Genomic DNA, 15,600 nt, shown 5'->3' on the forward strand with positions numbered 1-15,600 from the left:
TGCCCAAATAAAACAATTGGAGAAGAAAATCACTTTTTGGTTGACCTAGATCGTTGTTATTAAAAGTACGTTTTATTGCAGGTATAATGCTATTCCTAAACATGACAATATAGCCTAATGTATTAAAAAAATGTTAAAATAAAATAGAGAAGCTTGGTTTGAACAAATACATAAATGTGTACAAAACTGAGATAACACAGGCCACAACAAAATAATTACCATTACAAGACAGTATTTTAAGGCAAAAAGGTTGTTTCTATAGGTCTATGCATTGTAGCTTAAGACAATCAAACAAACAAAAAACAATTGTATGAACCTTGAACCTTGATCAGTTGCTACAGGCTGAATGTAGAAAAAGAGTGACAACTCTAGGCTATAGCTTACAAGTCTAAATACATGTGTAGGGAAGAGTGGCACAACCTAACACATTTTGGTTTGGACTAAATAACTGAAAAACATTTGCGTTTGATTAATCATATTTTTATACAAGCAACACACATCTCGATACAAATGAACACTTGAAGTTTATTTCTAGGACCTACCGTTCTTGTACAATTGTGCTGAATGTTGAGGGAGTGAAATTTTACAACTTCTCCCATGTGTGGGGTTAGTTGTAACACTTGCTAGAAAATTCTGTTCATCCAAAAAATTCTATCTGATTAAATTAAATTATATGTATATATTATAGGTGAATAATTTATGGATCTATATATGACAGATATCCACACATCCATTTAACCCTCAACCAATCATCCATCATGAGTTGATAAATAGATAAGTAGATATTTGTAGATATTATCACTTTCCATCCATGATATATATCATATAAAGAAAGAGAGATGTCTTTTCATCTAAATTATGGTCTATCATGGATTTATATTCAAATGGATGGACCAATGGATAGATGGATTGTATCCACACATCAAAATATATATGTAAATATTGATAGGGGTTAGTTGTAACCCCACTCTGGTGAGTTTGTCTTTAAGTTGGTCAGCTGTACTACGTTTTAGGCAAAAAAAATGGTTATTAAGGTAATCCATGATTGGATTCAGTGACTTACACACACAGCTCAGAAATCAAAAAAGAAGTATGCAACAAAAATGTACTTTTATGCTGTGAAAGCGCTCTTCCCTATCTTGACAAAAATAAGTCCAATCACTCTAAAAATTGTAGAGAGACCGTCTGCTGGCTCTTTGATAAACTGACCTGAAACACAATCTGCTTGACCCTGTGCAACAACGTATAATGTCTGTGTTACATCTTACCCCGTGTTAGCTTGTGCCCCGTGCTCCCCTATATTACATAGTCCTGAGAATTTTAGGGATCCTTTTCTCACTTTTAGCTGCACAATAAAAAGATAAAAAAGTCAGTATTTACATTCAGACCACATTGTCAGTGAGAATATAATTCGCTCAAATCCCGTAGGGGAGAAAAAAAACCCATTGTATGTTTGGTTACTTCTGGAGATCCTGAAAAGTTATGTTAAGTATATGCTACATGTCCCGAGTAAAACTTTTTAATATAATATAAAGCAAATGCAGTCTCCTGTAACTATTGTTAGATAAAATGCTTTGAACATTTGGTCAACAGGCTTTCAGTGATAGGGGATCACTCTGTATCAGACGGCTTCAGAAGCTCCTCCTCAGCTGCCACGGTGTCTACTTTGCTCTCTTCAGTCGCATGGGTTCGACAGTAGTTATTGGCTGTCTGCGTCTTGTTCTCGCTTTGTCTTGTCAAGGCGGAAATGTCCAAAATGGCCGGTGCATTCTGGTAGTCGCTGGATGACTGGTCGAGCATGTTATGGTAGAGCTGATAGAGGAAGGAAGAAAAGGAGTAAGTTTAGATAATAATGTTGCTTATAGATCAGATACAAAAGGATAAAACTCTGCTTCAAATAGACTATTTCTACCCACAGTAAGCTGGCCTTGCTCTACAGGCCTACCTTCTCCTCTCTGTCTGTCAGCATATCACACATGAAGGACACCAGTTTGGAGAAAGATGGCCGGTTGCAGGGATCCAGGGCCCAACACTTGCACATCATCCCGTACCTGGAGAGGAAAGTCATAGAGAAAAACTATGAAATATTCATAGATTTTGTCAATAGTTGCTGAAAGACTTCTTGTCTATGAAGGTTCCCAGCTGCACTAATGCATTTGTTTGGTCTTGATGACAGCAGGTTAAGAAGTACTTGTAAACTTTACTTAAGTGAAAGTACTACAACAATGTAAAACACTTAAACCTTAAGTAAAGTACTTAAGTAAACGTATTAGCAAAGTGCACTTACAGTAAAACATCAAAAGTAAAACTGTAAAATGGCACATTTCATAGCGTTCTATATAGGTAACATTATTGGATAAATGTTACTTAAGTATTAAGCAGTGTTTTACTGTTCCAGCTGCAGTTAAACTATTTTATATACAATTATAGACAATTCTGGCAACAGTTGGGTCCTTATTTTCTTAAAACAAGTGAAAAGATCTGTTAGTGCAGTAAGTATCCTACAACCTGTTTTTCATATGAACCTGTCTAAAAGAAAAACCTTGTTGTGTTTTTTACTGCCATTGTTCATTGTTATTACGGTGCAAATGATTAAAATATCTTCATCGTTACAGTGTACAGAGTTGATTCTGAATCTGGTCACTGTCTTGAATCCATTCAAATATTGTGTCAATTTATTAGAGAAACATAAAGGTCGCATACAGACTGAAGACACCTACACAGACTCGTCGGCGTAGTATGGACACTCCATCTTAAATCCTCTCTCAATCATTGAATAGAACGTGTGATCCACCTTCATTCCTGGGTACGGAGTAACACCTGAGACCAACAGTTAGACAGACAGAGCTGGTGTTAATCATTGTGCAGGAATTGATTGTGTGCTTTTTAAATGTGCTGCCCATGGAGAGCGCTGGCGAAGCTACCGAGTGAGAAGATCTCCCAGAGCAGAATGCCATAAGCCCAGACGTCACTCTTCATGGTGTATATCCCCTGAAAGGTGCTCTCCGGTGCCATCCACTTCACTGGCAAACGCACCTGACAGACAGCAAATGTATGCGTCAATGTGTGAGACACGGTGAAAAAATATCCAGAATGTAGCAACCAATGAATGATGTAAAATAACATTGATAGCAGGCATCTTGCGACATACATTTCCTCTCACGACATAGTTGGAGTCGTTTTCAATGTCCCGGGCCAGTCCAAAGTCACCAATCTTCACCAGTCTGCCCTTTGTCACTAACACATTTCGGGCTGCCAGGTCTCGATGGATACACTGCAGACAGACAGGACCAATCGTCAGGATATTTACTTCAATCACACCACACATAATAGACAAAGATCAAGCCCATAACAGCAGTTTGCAGTTTGAAATGTTTGTGTTCTTTGTAGACAAGTCATTTTAAGCATTTATTGTCATGTATTGCATAGAAAAAACTCACGACTGAGAAGCAAGAACTAGGGGGAAAAAAAATGCATTAATTGTGAAGCAATCATCAGAATAGTTGCTGGAAAACATCAGCTGTGTGTCAGTGTAGAGAGTGTGGAGTTGACAGATGTAAATGTGGAGAGTTTGTAGTGTGTGTGATCCTTTGTCCCTTACGTTCTTGGAGGACAGGAACTCCATGCCTTTGGCCACTTGGAAGGCGAAGCTGAGCAGGTCATCAAAGGTCAGGGCTTGCATGTCCACTGTCTGATCATCTGGGTCTTCGTAGATCTCTGGGTCTGCAGACAAACTGGCATCAATTAGGAACAACACTGATCCCATTCGCACATCACTGAGCTGTAGGTGTTCATTTATTAGTGGATCTATTTGACAACATGCGTGTTCTGACTTCAGATGGTATTTTTTTCAACCTTCAAAGCTGTCCATGTCACCGAAGTTGAGAGTGAGGAGGGCGATGTCCTCCTGCCCTCTGGTGGTAGAACAGTGCATGGGAACGTAATTGTCCAAAGGTGTGTCCAGCTCACTGAGAAAACAATGGGACAGGATTGTGATTATGATGTTAAACCAGACATCCAAAAGAGTTATTTAACAAATATGCTTGTACTTGTATTGCCCTTTGTTGCCCTTATTGCCAAATTAGTCCACCAATTTTTCTCCCACCCCTTGTTTTCCCCTTGTTCTCACCTAGAGCCCTTCCCGCGCTGCAGGTTGTGGTAAAGGCTGGTGAAACGGTCCTTACTGAAAGCATCAGTGACAGACTTGTGGTAGCGGTCTCTGTTTTTCTTTAGGTAGTTCAGTAGATCTCCAAAACAGCAGTACTGGAAAATCAGGTATGTGGGTCCTGTATGGGGAAAACAAATATTATTTAAAATTTATCAGCACTATATAAACACTTTACAACACACATAATGTAGTTGTAAGCAAATACATCTCATATTATTGTGCATGTGTGTAATTAGTGGTATAATGTACCTGTGTCTGTGCATGCCCCGAGCAGGTTAACAATGTTGGCGTGTTGACCGATGTGAGTCAGCATCTTGAGCTCTGACATCAGAGCCTCCTTCTCCATCGTCTCGTGTTTTTCTGCAAGGTCAAACACCACATCACCTACTGAAATGACCTCCATAACATTTTGCATTTCACTCACATAAAATAAATATGTGAAACACTGACCTTTAAGCATCTTGACAGCTACCTGCTGTGAGACTCCAGGTTTGCTGATGCCATACGCTGTAGCCTGGACCACCATGCCAAAAGCCCCAGAGCCCAGTTCTTTACCTGGGACACAGAAACACCTCACTTTGATTTTTGCTCACGCTGAGCAAGGGTAACTTGCAGATCAGATTGAGATTTTACATGTAAAAACACTGCTTGCTCATAAGAAAAACAATTTTCTGTACAATGCATTGTCCAGTGCTACCTAATGTGTTTGGGATGTGGCCTTTTACAAAAATGTGTCTATAAGTTGTTAGCAGTCACCAAAAAGTGATATACCCTCTAAACGTCTGGTTTGATTTATTAACTGTTCCAAGACCCAAAGAGGTAAAACCCCAAAAGAAAAGGATGCTAGTTAGAACTATATGAAGCCCAACTTTGTTTTTTCTTCTTTCCTCACCCATCAATTGTCTCACGACCCCTCTTCTTGTGCCCCTTTGAAGGGGCCCAACCCCTAGTTTGGTAAACTATACCCAACATTGTAAGAAGTAGTTGCATTACTGATTGCATCAAAAGTAAAACAATTTAATAGGCCTATATTATATCAGTCACAGAGGCTGATTTTCTGCAAACCTAGTACTTTTACTTAAAGTGGTCATATTATGCTCATTTTCAGGTTCATCATTTTATTCAGGGGTTGTAGCAGAATAAGTTTACATGGTCATATTGCACATTGCTGCAGCCCCCTTTTTTTACCCTGGGAGTTGAACCCTCAATTTTAGCTACCGAGTGAAGCATTGCACTTCTACAAGATCTTTGTTGGGTGTTCGCACATGTGCAGTAACTAGTTAAACACTACTAGTCAGTCAGAAGCACCTCTTGTCACTGTGTGTGCTGTAGCTCAGTGTGTTTCTCCACCAGTGTTTTTGAGGGCCTGACAAGCTGCTATGCGAGCATTATGAAGCGTGTTACAAAGTGACACAGATAGGTTACGGAAGTAAAGGCTGGACTACAATCGAGCTGTATGGCTTTTATGATTATATTGTTTTACTGATACTTTTACTTAACAAAATGATCAGAGTACTTCTACTACTGTCTTCAATACCAAACAAATACAGTAGTGGTCTGGTATCAAGTCTACTGCATACCCAGTTCGAGGTTCTCCCTGGGAAACTCCCATTTCAGGTCATACTCAAAGTCATTGAAGTTTATGTAGATGTAGTCATTGTCGTTGGGTCCAACCATCTGGATCATCTGAAGCTGCGGCTTGTACTGGGGTTTCTATTGAAAACACAAAGGGGTTGGCACCATGTCCTCACATGTGTTTATGTATGTGTGTGTGTGTGTGTGTGTGTGTGTGTGTGTGTGTGTGTGTGTGTGTGTGTGTGTGTATATATTATATACCTTCTTTTGACAAAGTACATGAGCACCACACTAACTACTGCCAATGCCAGAAGCAGAAGCATACTGCCTACTTTCAGCACCATCAAGCTGCTGTCATCAATATTTGGAAGACCTAAAAACAGGGATGAAGGAGAGTTTATAATGACAGTCATCAAAAAACAGTCAGCAATTCAAGATTTTGTAATGTGAAATCAATCTCGCTACCTTTGACAGCTTTGACTGAAGGTGCTTGGTACAATATGGTGTTTTGAGGACTGCACCAGGAGCCAACTGAGTTTTCCAGGCAAAACTTAAGACTGTGTCCTTTCACTAGATTGGTATGTAGGGAGCTCTTGATTGTCTTGTTACAGGAGACATCCTCCACTGTGTGACCAGCATTTTCGACTGTTTGACAACTGTTATGAGAAAAGAACAGGGTCTTGAGGAAATAGCAATCTGAGTGTGTATGTGTGCCCTCTGATCTGAGCAGTCCAACAGTGAACATACCTGTCGTTGGAACAAGATTTCCACGTATAATTTGCTGGCACAAGACTCACAGTCTCAACGGTTATGTTACCCCCAATACTACTGAATTTGAAGTCCGGATTGCCTGAAACAAAGTCAGCGGACAATGAGCTTTGCACCATTTAAAATACATTTGTAATATTATTGTGCAGAAGTTACATTAATAAAAACAATACCAAAGACACACAACAAATCTCTCTTACCCACAACACACACTGATATATTTGCTGTTTGTTTTTTTCCTCCAGCCTCCAAGTGTAACTTATAAAGTCCTGATTTGAGTTGATTACATAGTTTCACAGTCCTACAAAGAGAGAGTCAAAGCCAACATTTGTATGGTTATATTTTCCAATAGTAGTTGTGGGAAAAAACTGAAATATGTTGTACATTTCTACATGCTGATGGCCTTTTGCAACATTGTTAGCATTTCATCGATAGAGTTCAGCTCCAGGAGCATTGCTTCATGCAGCTACCTGTGTTCTGTCACCCAGCTGTCCCTGATGCATTTAGTCCTAGTTTTATCAGGAGCTTCCCAGAAACAGTTGTTGAGCACAGGGCGGTAGGAAACACTGGCTTGCAAACAGGAGCTGGATACGTTCTGAGCCAGAACTTCCTTGCTCTGATCCAGCTTGAAATCGATGAAATCTTCAGCTGAGGAAACACAAGAATGAAATCAGTACAAAAAAAGAACGAGAACCACAGGAAAAGTTGAAATTACTACACATGCAAAGAGAAAGAGCCAAGTGAAATTAGTTCTACCAACCCTTTACGTGAATGTGGACTAACTTTGGTTTGAAATTTGGAAAACTGCAGGTATATGTGCCACTGTGCTCCACATCAAGTGATTCTATGAACAGGTAGGCCATCCAATATCCCAAATGTAAGTCATTTTTAATGCAAATCTGGGACAAAAACATATAGATGTTATGATTTGAATGGGAAAGACCAGTGCAGTAGTTTATGATTTGTGTGGTAAGATTTAAGTATTAAAAAACGACAGGGAAATAAATGAAAATTTAAGGAAAAACTCATTGGTCTCAGTAAGAAATACTATACCTTCTTCTTGGCTTTAGAGCAGGTGATTGTTTTGGCATCCATTATTTGGCTGCCATTCTTCCACTCAGGTGGCTGTTGAGACTTTATTCGGCAGCGAAGCAGTAAAGACTGACCAGTGCTCAAAGTCACATTAGAAACTTCGTCACTTTTCACTGAGTCACTCCCTAGGACTGAAACACACAGTAGGGCCACAAGTCACGCAACAGACTTGATGGTCAGGTGATTCTTTTGTTAGATTGTTTGCTATAGCACGATTAATTAAAGAAGACAAATAGTTAGCAATAGTTAGTAATGAGCAAATTAGATTGCGTCTGTAATCATTCAGTATGGATAAATCTTTTGTACGATGTATTTAATGAATTTGTTTACATATTTAATTACCGTAGTCATACAGTTGGGAGCATTCTTGTCCTTCTGTGTTACTGGCACAGCACATCACTCCACTCTCAGCATACAGACTGCTGGATATTGAATCCCCACGCTTTGCGCGGTTTCTATTCAAAAGGAGGAGAAACATCATTATTAAAAGAAATCACACTATAATAAGATGTTTTTTTAAATAAAGTTAGTGTCAGCAGATGATACTGCATGACATCTTACCCAGTCCAATCAATAGTTGGCTTTGGGCAGCCCTCAGAGATGCATTTGAAATATGGGGATTTCTTTTGGTGTTCTAGGCGATCCAGTGTCAGCTTTGGTTTTGTGGGACGTCCTGGAAAAAAAATGTATTTTACTATCACTTTTAAAAAAAAAATCAGCATCAAACTGTCTAGTGTTTGTTTGCTTTACTGAGTGCTGACTGAGCGTTGTAGTAGAGAGTGTTACTCACCCTTTACACAAAGAGACACTTTCATTGACCAGGTCTCATTGCTAGTTTTACAGCTCAGCGTGTACTCCCCTGAATCTGTCTGAGAGAGCGGTGGTAGGACCATGGAGTGACTCCCATTTCTGGTGAGGATTTAAGGAAACGTATAAGTTTAAACATATACACGTGAGAAAAAAAGGGGGAAACACACTTACATACGCACACACACACAGATATTTACTTACACTGTCAGTACTTGGTCTACTCCTCTGATCCAGTCGCAGACAGGGTATTCAGATAAGTGCTCCAGGGAGATGTTGAGTTTCTTACCAACACAGGCCTCTACGCTGACAGGACCAGATGAATTCACATAGTCTGCTGGAACAAAGAATGTCACCTGAAAGACAAGACTCAATATTTAATTATCCTGCATTAACTAGCATCAAGTAGCATGAAGATTTTATTTAAATGGTGCAAGAACACATAAAAGAGGCTCATATGAGATGATCATAAAAAATTGATGACTGTTGTTTCAATGTTAATTTTATCATTAACACCTGTGCTTTAACTTGTCAAAATAATAACGTTAAAGCTTTTCTTGTGTCTGCTATTACGGGTCTGAAGCTGTCATACTAAAATGACAGACTTTCTTCACACGCCATTAACATGTTGAACAAGCAATGAAGGAAGTAGTAGCCTACTCTAAGACTTGTACTTTAACGCTATGTGTTAATACACATGCATATGTTACTCATATATCGTCTTTTAAGGATATGTGTATATTTGCCACATGCATGTATTTATTTTTGTAATAAAGTTTTAGTAAATTTATTTATTTAAGTTTATGCTATTTCCCTCCCTGATTTTTTTCAACCCCTTATTGCTTTACAGTTCTGTTTTTCTGTTTCTAAGTGAATCCACATTATGTACTCTGAAAGGTCTCTGTCTCTGTTTAGTCTGGTAATCTGGCCCTGTGAATGGAAGACTCTGGCTACGACATTCATGACAGCCATGCATGTGTTGGCTGTAAAAAGCAAACATTAAATATCATTATGATCTGTAAAACCTGCAGTCTGACTGTCTGTTGTGTTTCAACTATATCAGTTCATGCACATTTTAGTTCGAAATCATTTGAGCTTACCAAAGAGTAACAATTTCCCATAACTTAATAATGCCCCAGAAATATACAGTAACTCAAATAGACTATGCGAAAGTAATTTGCATTGTTAAGTTAAAACACTACTTTACCTCATTACTGGTCATGCAATGCTGATTCTGCACCGCCACACCATCAGAGCAGTGCAGCACCACAGCACACAGCAGAACAGCTTGAAAGACAGAAAATGTATAACTTTATTTCAAATGTTTCTAAATAGACTGAATCAATTAAAAAAGAAAATGATATTTGAAAGAAATATATGCAAGAATTATTAAGTAACACAAAACAAGAAACAATGACAGTATTGCCATAAAGATAAGTTAACCGCTCAATTTATGTGTTTTCAGTTTCAGTTTATTTACACTATATAATATATGCATTATATATATTTTTTATATTATACTTTTTTTTTTTACTAAATTTAAAACCTGAGTCTGATTTTCCCATGTTTTGATATTGCAGGGACACATGAATAGTCTACTGAGGTTTAAACTGATTTGAACGGTCATCCTCTCAACACACAGCCACTTTTGATCCTCATAATGATGAACTACAGCTGAGTGTCGAAACCTTCTGAGGAAGACCAACAATCCCCCAGAGACCTAATCTCCATAAATGAAATTTGAAAGATAGCATCCTTCCGTTCAATTCAACATCAAACATTTTTTTTATAAACATGCTTAAATTCTGTCCTTATATGTCACAATATACTTTAAATTCACGTTTCCTCAGTGCCATGAACTCAAACAACAGAACAGAGACCGTAAATGTCTCACTCACCCGCAATCATGTTTTTCTGCCTCCGTGTTGATGCTCTTTCTGTCAGTGTCACATACTCAAATGTACGCTCAGACAGCGAAACTTTGAGATGTGTGCCTAGCTTTTTAACAGGGGAAGTAACACTTTATTGTTGACGTTTTCAGCCACGCCTGCAATATCTGAAGTGCAAAAGCATTTTTAAATAGACCGAAGAATAGACTAACTTAAAATGTTTTTTATTTTATAAGATGGCAAGTGTGCGCAGCTGCAGTGTTTTTCTCATTTTGAGTAAAATATGCTTCAAACAAATTTTTTATGTAACCTAGTGGAGACAGACAAAAGCTTATTGAAAAGAGAGGTGTTATTAGGCTGCTTTGTATGTTCTCAATTACTGTCATAATCTAATATGTCTTTCCCTGAATATTTAAATGAACTTATCTGATCTCTATTACTTTTTGACCTTCTCTTGTTTTAGTCCTGATGTTGTATTCTCCTACGTCTATTTTTGTACATTTATTAAATTAAGTTAAAGCAATAATCTGCGTCATAACCTCGGATATAATTTAACATATGTTATTATTTATTGCAATGAAATCAATTCAGCTGACGACTGAAAGCACAGACTGAAGAGCTTGATCCTGCAAACTCAAAACCTCAATGCTCAAAACCTCTCCACCCCTTCATCTTAAATATTCGTTTGCATTCACAATCTCTCCGCTCTGCAAGTCCAATTTGCAGCTTGCAGCAGGTAAACTCTTCCAGACGGTGTAATACCCACAATGCAAAGCTATGCTAGCTTGTTCCTAGCAGAGCAGCCTGACTGCGACCAAAAACAACAACAGGCTACTTTGCGAAGACGGCAGCTGCATGGATAGCGATAACAACTACGACCAGGACTCCAAGCATGCAACGATATTTTCTTAAACCACCATGCACCTTAGCCTTATAATGTGAGTACTGCAGCGTCTTAAGTGTTCTCCACCAGCTGAAGTGATATTTATCCGTTCCTTTAAGGGAAACTGTTTGCAAGCTAGCTGGCTAGCTCGCTAGCTATCGGCGTCTCTCTATGTTTGAGTGTCTTCCGGCAGCAGCGGCGGCGGCAGCAGCGGTGCCATGAACAGTGGACTCCCAGCTTCAGCTGCTCCGCTTGGGGGTGCCGGGATACCCAATGTCAAGGTGAAGTTTTGCCGATATTACGCGAAGGACAAGACCTGCTTTTATGGAGACGAGTGTCAGTTCTTGCACGAGGATCCGTCCATGGCAAGCCTGCCGCTGCACGGCGGCGGCGGCAGCCCCGTCCCGTTGTCCATGGCCGGGGGTGGCGGGACGCCAGCGGGGTATTCCCACGGTGGCTCCGCGGCGGCCTGCCCGGGAGGCGGGGGGACCGGTGTGTCAAAGAAGAGTGAAACATTGGGGCCTGCAGGCACGTCTATCGACGGGCAGCTGTTAACCAGTGAGTAAAAAATGCAGAAAGACAAGGCCTCACACGGGGGGGGCTGACTGTGACTTTACTTTTGGGCCTTATTGGGCTTTGTTAAAATTTAGCCCGAGGATTCACTGAGGCCTCTTCACCCCAAAACAACGTGGGTTTCATTTCCCTGCCAAACACTATCAACCTTCCTGCAGGCTGCTAGCACAGACTGGGCTCTTCGGCTGTCTTTGGAATAGCTTTTGTCTTCAGGTGGTGTTAGTTATGCTTTACAACAACATGTAACATTATCCATGCTTTTGCAGCTTACATGGGGCATGTCTGCTGGTTTGTGACAGCTGTGAGTGGGCAGAAATCCGCGACCCACTAGCTGGTGTAGCTAATAGCCAGCTAGCGTTAGCTAAGCTAGCGTTAACTTGACCGCTTTAACTAACTTTAATGTGGCTGGCCTTGCCTTCAGAGCAATGATCAGTTGTAGTACTGATGGCCTTGGTTGTTCCCCAGTTAAATGTTGTTTATACTAACTGCAGTGTTGCTGTTAATGTCAATTTAATGTTTGCTAACAGTAGCGTAGCTAGGCTAGCTGTTCACGGGGCATTGTTTTTGCATTATGTTAGTGTTTTCCCAACGTAAACAAACATCAAGTAACAACTATTCACATGCAACTCAAACACCAACTGCGCCCACATTAACTTGGAGCCACTGAAGACAGTAATTGTTGCTAAAAAAGTTTACAAAATGAGACTGAGTGGATATCGCCCTGTGGCTGTCATTAGTAGTGGCTCACTGCAGGTGTGGAACTGTTTACATGCTTTCTAATTAGCTCTGTGATTGGTTAACCAAACAGTCAGTAGTACCGATATTAAATGGCATACTTTACCTTCTGGTCTCTGTTAAAGTCCTGAAAATAACTATGTTCCTATCAATGTTGCTGCAGTTAGTATTTGCTAAACTTTTTTCTGTCATCCACAGTCCCAGGGATGGAGGGCGCAACCCTGAGTGATGCCAATCTTACCAACTCTTACTTCAGCAGCAGCTTTATTGGGGTCAATGGGTTTGGAAGCCCCGCAGAGTCTAAATACTCAATGATGCAGGTACATAGGAGAAGCTGTAGATATGTAGTTAGTGTAAACATACAGCGTAACAAAGGCTGCTTTGAAAATGTATGTGTGGTCACACTACTGTTGTAGATCCCCCTTTAAACTGAGGCACTATATTAGTTATTGAAATGTTTTGCGTATGGTTAAATTGTTTTATTTAAATTCTCACATCAGAATACAATATTTGGTTATTTATTTACTGATAAACATATATTAGATTGCTTTCTGTAACACATCTGATCTTGGTGCTGCCCTCTTCAGCGGATGACTACCAGCAGCAGCTCTCCCAGTCTCCTCAACGATGGTGCCAAGAACTTCACCCACAGCGCTCATGGTACGACTCCTACTGAGCTCTGTGGAGCAGTGTTAAGCACTCATCCATTGAATTTTGAAAGCACCACTGCTCAGCTCCTTACACTCTTTGGTCTTCCACAGATCCAGTGAACTCCCCGACATCCTCACTGTTCAGTGATTTTGGTGCTCTTAGCATTTCCCAAAGGAGAAAGGTGAGCATATAAGCGTCCCGTCATAGAGAGTAAAATAATTTTAAATTGCTTTTAAGTTCAGGTCTGGACTTTTGTATGAGTCTTTATTGACTCTAAAAGGAGTAATTGATTTCATGTACTCTTGCATGTTTTGTGCCACCAGGCTCCTAACCCGGCAGCAAGTGAGTTTATCCCCAAGGGAGCTCCACGTATGGCCACCATGGCTCAGTCCACTGTCCAGGCCTTCCCCTCACCTCTCTTCCCACATCCTGGTATCAGCAGCTCCACAGCCGCTGCGCTGGCTCCAGGTGAGCGTTTCTGCAGCATTACCAACTGAAAACTCACCCTGCTACATCTGCTTTGCTCTAATTTCTACATGACTCAGTTTTGTTTTCTTCATCTTTAGCTCACAAATTGTGTAGTCCAGCAGGTCAGCGAAGTCCCTCCTGTCTATACCATCACATGTGCTACTGTTGAAACAAAAGTAGACATTTTTGGGCGCTGTGCTCCTTTCAAACGTTTCATATCCCCTTTTCATGAAGTAATTTAGTTTCCTTTTGTCTCTAATTTTAGGCATGTCTCTGTCTGCGGGATCATCTCCTCTCCACTCTCCAAAAATTACACCACACACCTCACCTGCACCTCGTCGGCGCAGTCACACCCCAAACCCTGCCAACTACATGGTACCCACCACCGCATCGGACCAGGGCGCTCACATAATACAGAAGAGACTGTAGGCGGGACCACCTACTTCTACACAGACAACACCCGGCACCAATGGCTGGGATGGTATGTGCTGCCCTACTCTGTATTTTAGTCAAGAAACACTTGCTAAAGCTGGGAATACACTAGAAGACTTTGACTAGACTAGAAGTCCTAACCAAACACCAAACTGCATTTAAACTCTATCTGAGGTTCTTTTGGGGGGCAAGCACGTGGGGAGAGGAATAATACATTTATGATCACACAGGTTTTCATTTCTCAATAAATAGGAAGCTGTGTTTTTCTGGTTTCATCACAGGTGTTTCCTACCTACCATATCTATCCACCTACTGCGCCTCACGTGGCCTACATGCAGCCGAAAGCCAATGCCCCATCCTTCTTCATGGCTGATGAACTCCGACAGGTATTTTCCACTTTCCCTTCGTTTTCACTTAATATCTTCACTGTGTTCTTCTCTGGAGGTTTTGTCTGATGCCCTTTTATTTGTCCTCCAGGAGTTGATAAACAGACATCTGATAACCATGGCCCAGATTGACCATTCAGAGAACCCAGGTAAAGGGGCTACTCTGTTGTCGCCACAAAGGGTTGTTATTAATTCAATAATTTCTGTTGCGCAGCAAAATGAGGCAGGCATGCAATAAAAACACTTTATAATCAATGAAAGAATGTGTTCTGTATTCAACAAAAGACCATTTTGGTGCACTGTTGTTGGTTCACAAGTAGACAAACCTATGTTGCTTAAACAAACGTGCAAGTCTGTTGTAGAGTTTATTTCCTCATGTTGGTGTCAAAGGGTTTTGAAATTTGTTTGTGGTCTCTGGGTTTTGCTTCCAGTTACCCACATGTTTTTTTTTTTTTTTTTTTTTCTTCTTTTTTTCCTCACACTCAATGAGGTACAATTTGTGAGCTCTCAAATTACATTATGGTTCATAATTAAGTGCTGAATTAGCATTGGTCAAAACTGATTGATCATATGGTCTATGGCCTTCGAGGTAACTTAATGTTGTTGGATCTGTTTGCATGTGTTTGTGCACTAGCATGTTATCATTTTCCTTCTGAAACTGCTTCTGTCTTTGGCAGATGTACCGTCTGAGGTGGACAGCTACCATAGCCTGTTTCCCCTGGAGCCTCTTCCCCCACCAAACCGCATGCAGAAGACCAGCAACTTCAGCTACATCACCTCCTGCTACAAAGCGGTCAACAGCAAGGATGATCTGCCTTACTGCCTGAGGAGGATACATGGTAAGAAATGGTCTTTCAAAGAAGCATAGCACATTTGTCACACACTAAGAATAGCCACTGAGGCAAATGATATGATCATGTATTGACTTTTACGGTAAGGAAAAAGCAGCTGGGTGAGATAATAACTTACCGTATCCAAAGCTTTCTTAAATTGCCCTTTTCCAACCAAATTAATGCAGATTTTAAGAAAATATAACTGAAGCAACAAAAACTTATATTTGCAGACTTGGAATAGTTTAATTAGCAACTGTTGTCGCCCCCCTTGGGATAATCATTCATTTGTTTTAACAAAAATATGATGAGCCTTTATGCAACGTTTGATTTTCCCCTTTTT

General features: G+C 40.3%; 1 protein-coding gene and 1 pseudogene across 1 annotated transcript; one reads left to right on the forward strand and one right to left on the reverse strand.

Annotated features, from left to right (window-relative positions):
• Window positions 1-50: 50 nt before the first annotated feature.
• Window positions 51-10,415, reverse strand: LOC119887189 (receptor-type tyrosine-protein kinase FLT3-like). Its single transcript, XM_038698091.1, has 24 exons — window positions 10,309-10,415; window positions 9,618-9,697; window positions 8,615-8,766; window positions 8,394-8,512; window positions 8,165-8,276; window positions 7,946-8,058; window positions 7,565-7,734; window positions 7,272-7,410; window positions 6,982-7,159; window positions 6,712-6,812; window positions 6,491-6,593; window positions 6,209-6,399; window positions 6,007-6,116; window positions 5,749-5,881; window positions 4,619-4,723; window positions 4,418-4,528; window positions 4,130-4,286; window positions 3,856-3,968; window positions 3,602-3,723; window positions 3,152-3,274; window positions 2,925-3,036; window positions 2,721-2,820; window positions 1,946-2,051; window positions 51-1,812 (listed from the first exon to the last, which is right to left on the reverse strand). Exons 1-24 carry the CDS (start codon window positions 10,316-10,318, stop codon window positions 1,612-1,614), a joined length of 2,961 nt encoding a protein of 986 aa, XP_038554019.1. The 5' UTR covers window positions 10,319-10,415; the 3' UTR covers window positions 51-1,611.
• Window positions 10,416-11,114: 699 nt separating this feature from the next.
• Window positions 11,115-15,266, forward strand: LOC119887194 (annotated as a pseudogene).
• Window positions 15,267-15,600: the final 334 nt, after the last annotated feature.

This window comes from Micropterus salmoides, unplaced genomic scaffold (assembly GCF_014851395.1).
Source record: "Micropterus salmoides isolate LMB-PRFRI ecotype aquatic unplaced genomic scaffold, ASM1485139v1 Ms_hic_scaffold_4048, whole genome shotgun sequence".
In the NCBI taxonomy this organism is placed as follows: domain Eukaryota; kingdom Metazoa; phylum Chordata; class Actinopteri; order Centrarchiformes; family Centrarchidae; genus Micropterus; species Micropterus salmoides.

What these genes read in the sequence shown, in the direction of transcription:
- LOC119887189 (XM_038698091.1), bottom strand. An exon ending in GCTCTAAAGCCAAGAAGAAG is followed by an intron (nt 7,411 to 7,564) that starts GTATAGTATTTC and finishes TTTTTGTCCCAG; the next exon opens with ATTTGCATTAAAAATGACTT. An exon ending in AAATCTTGTTCCAACGACAG is followed by an intron (nt 6,400 to 6,490) that starts GTATGTTCACTG and finishes TTCTCATAACAG; the next exon opens with TTGTCAAACAGTCGAAAATG.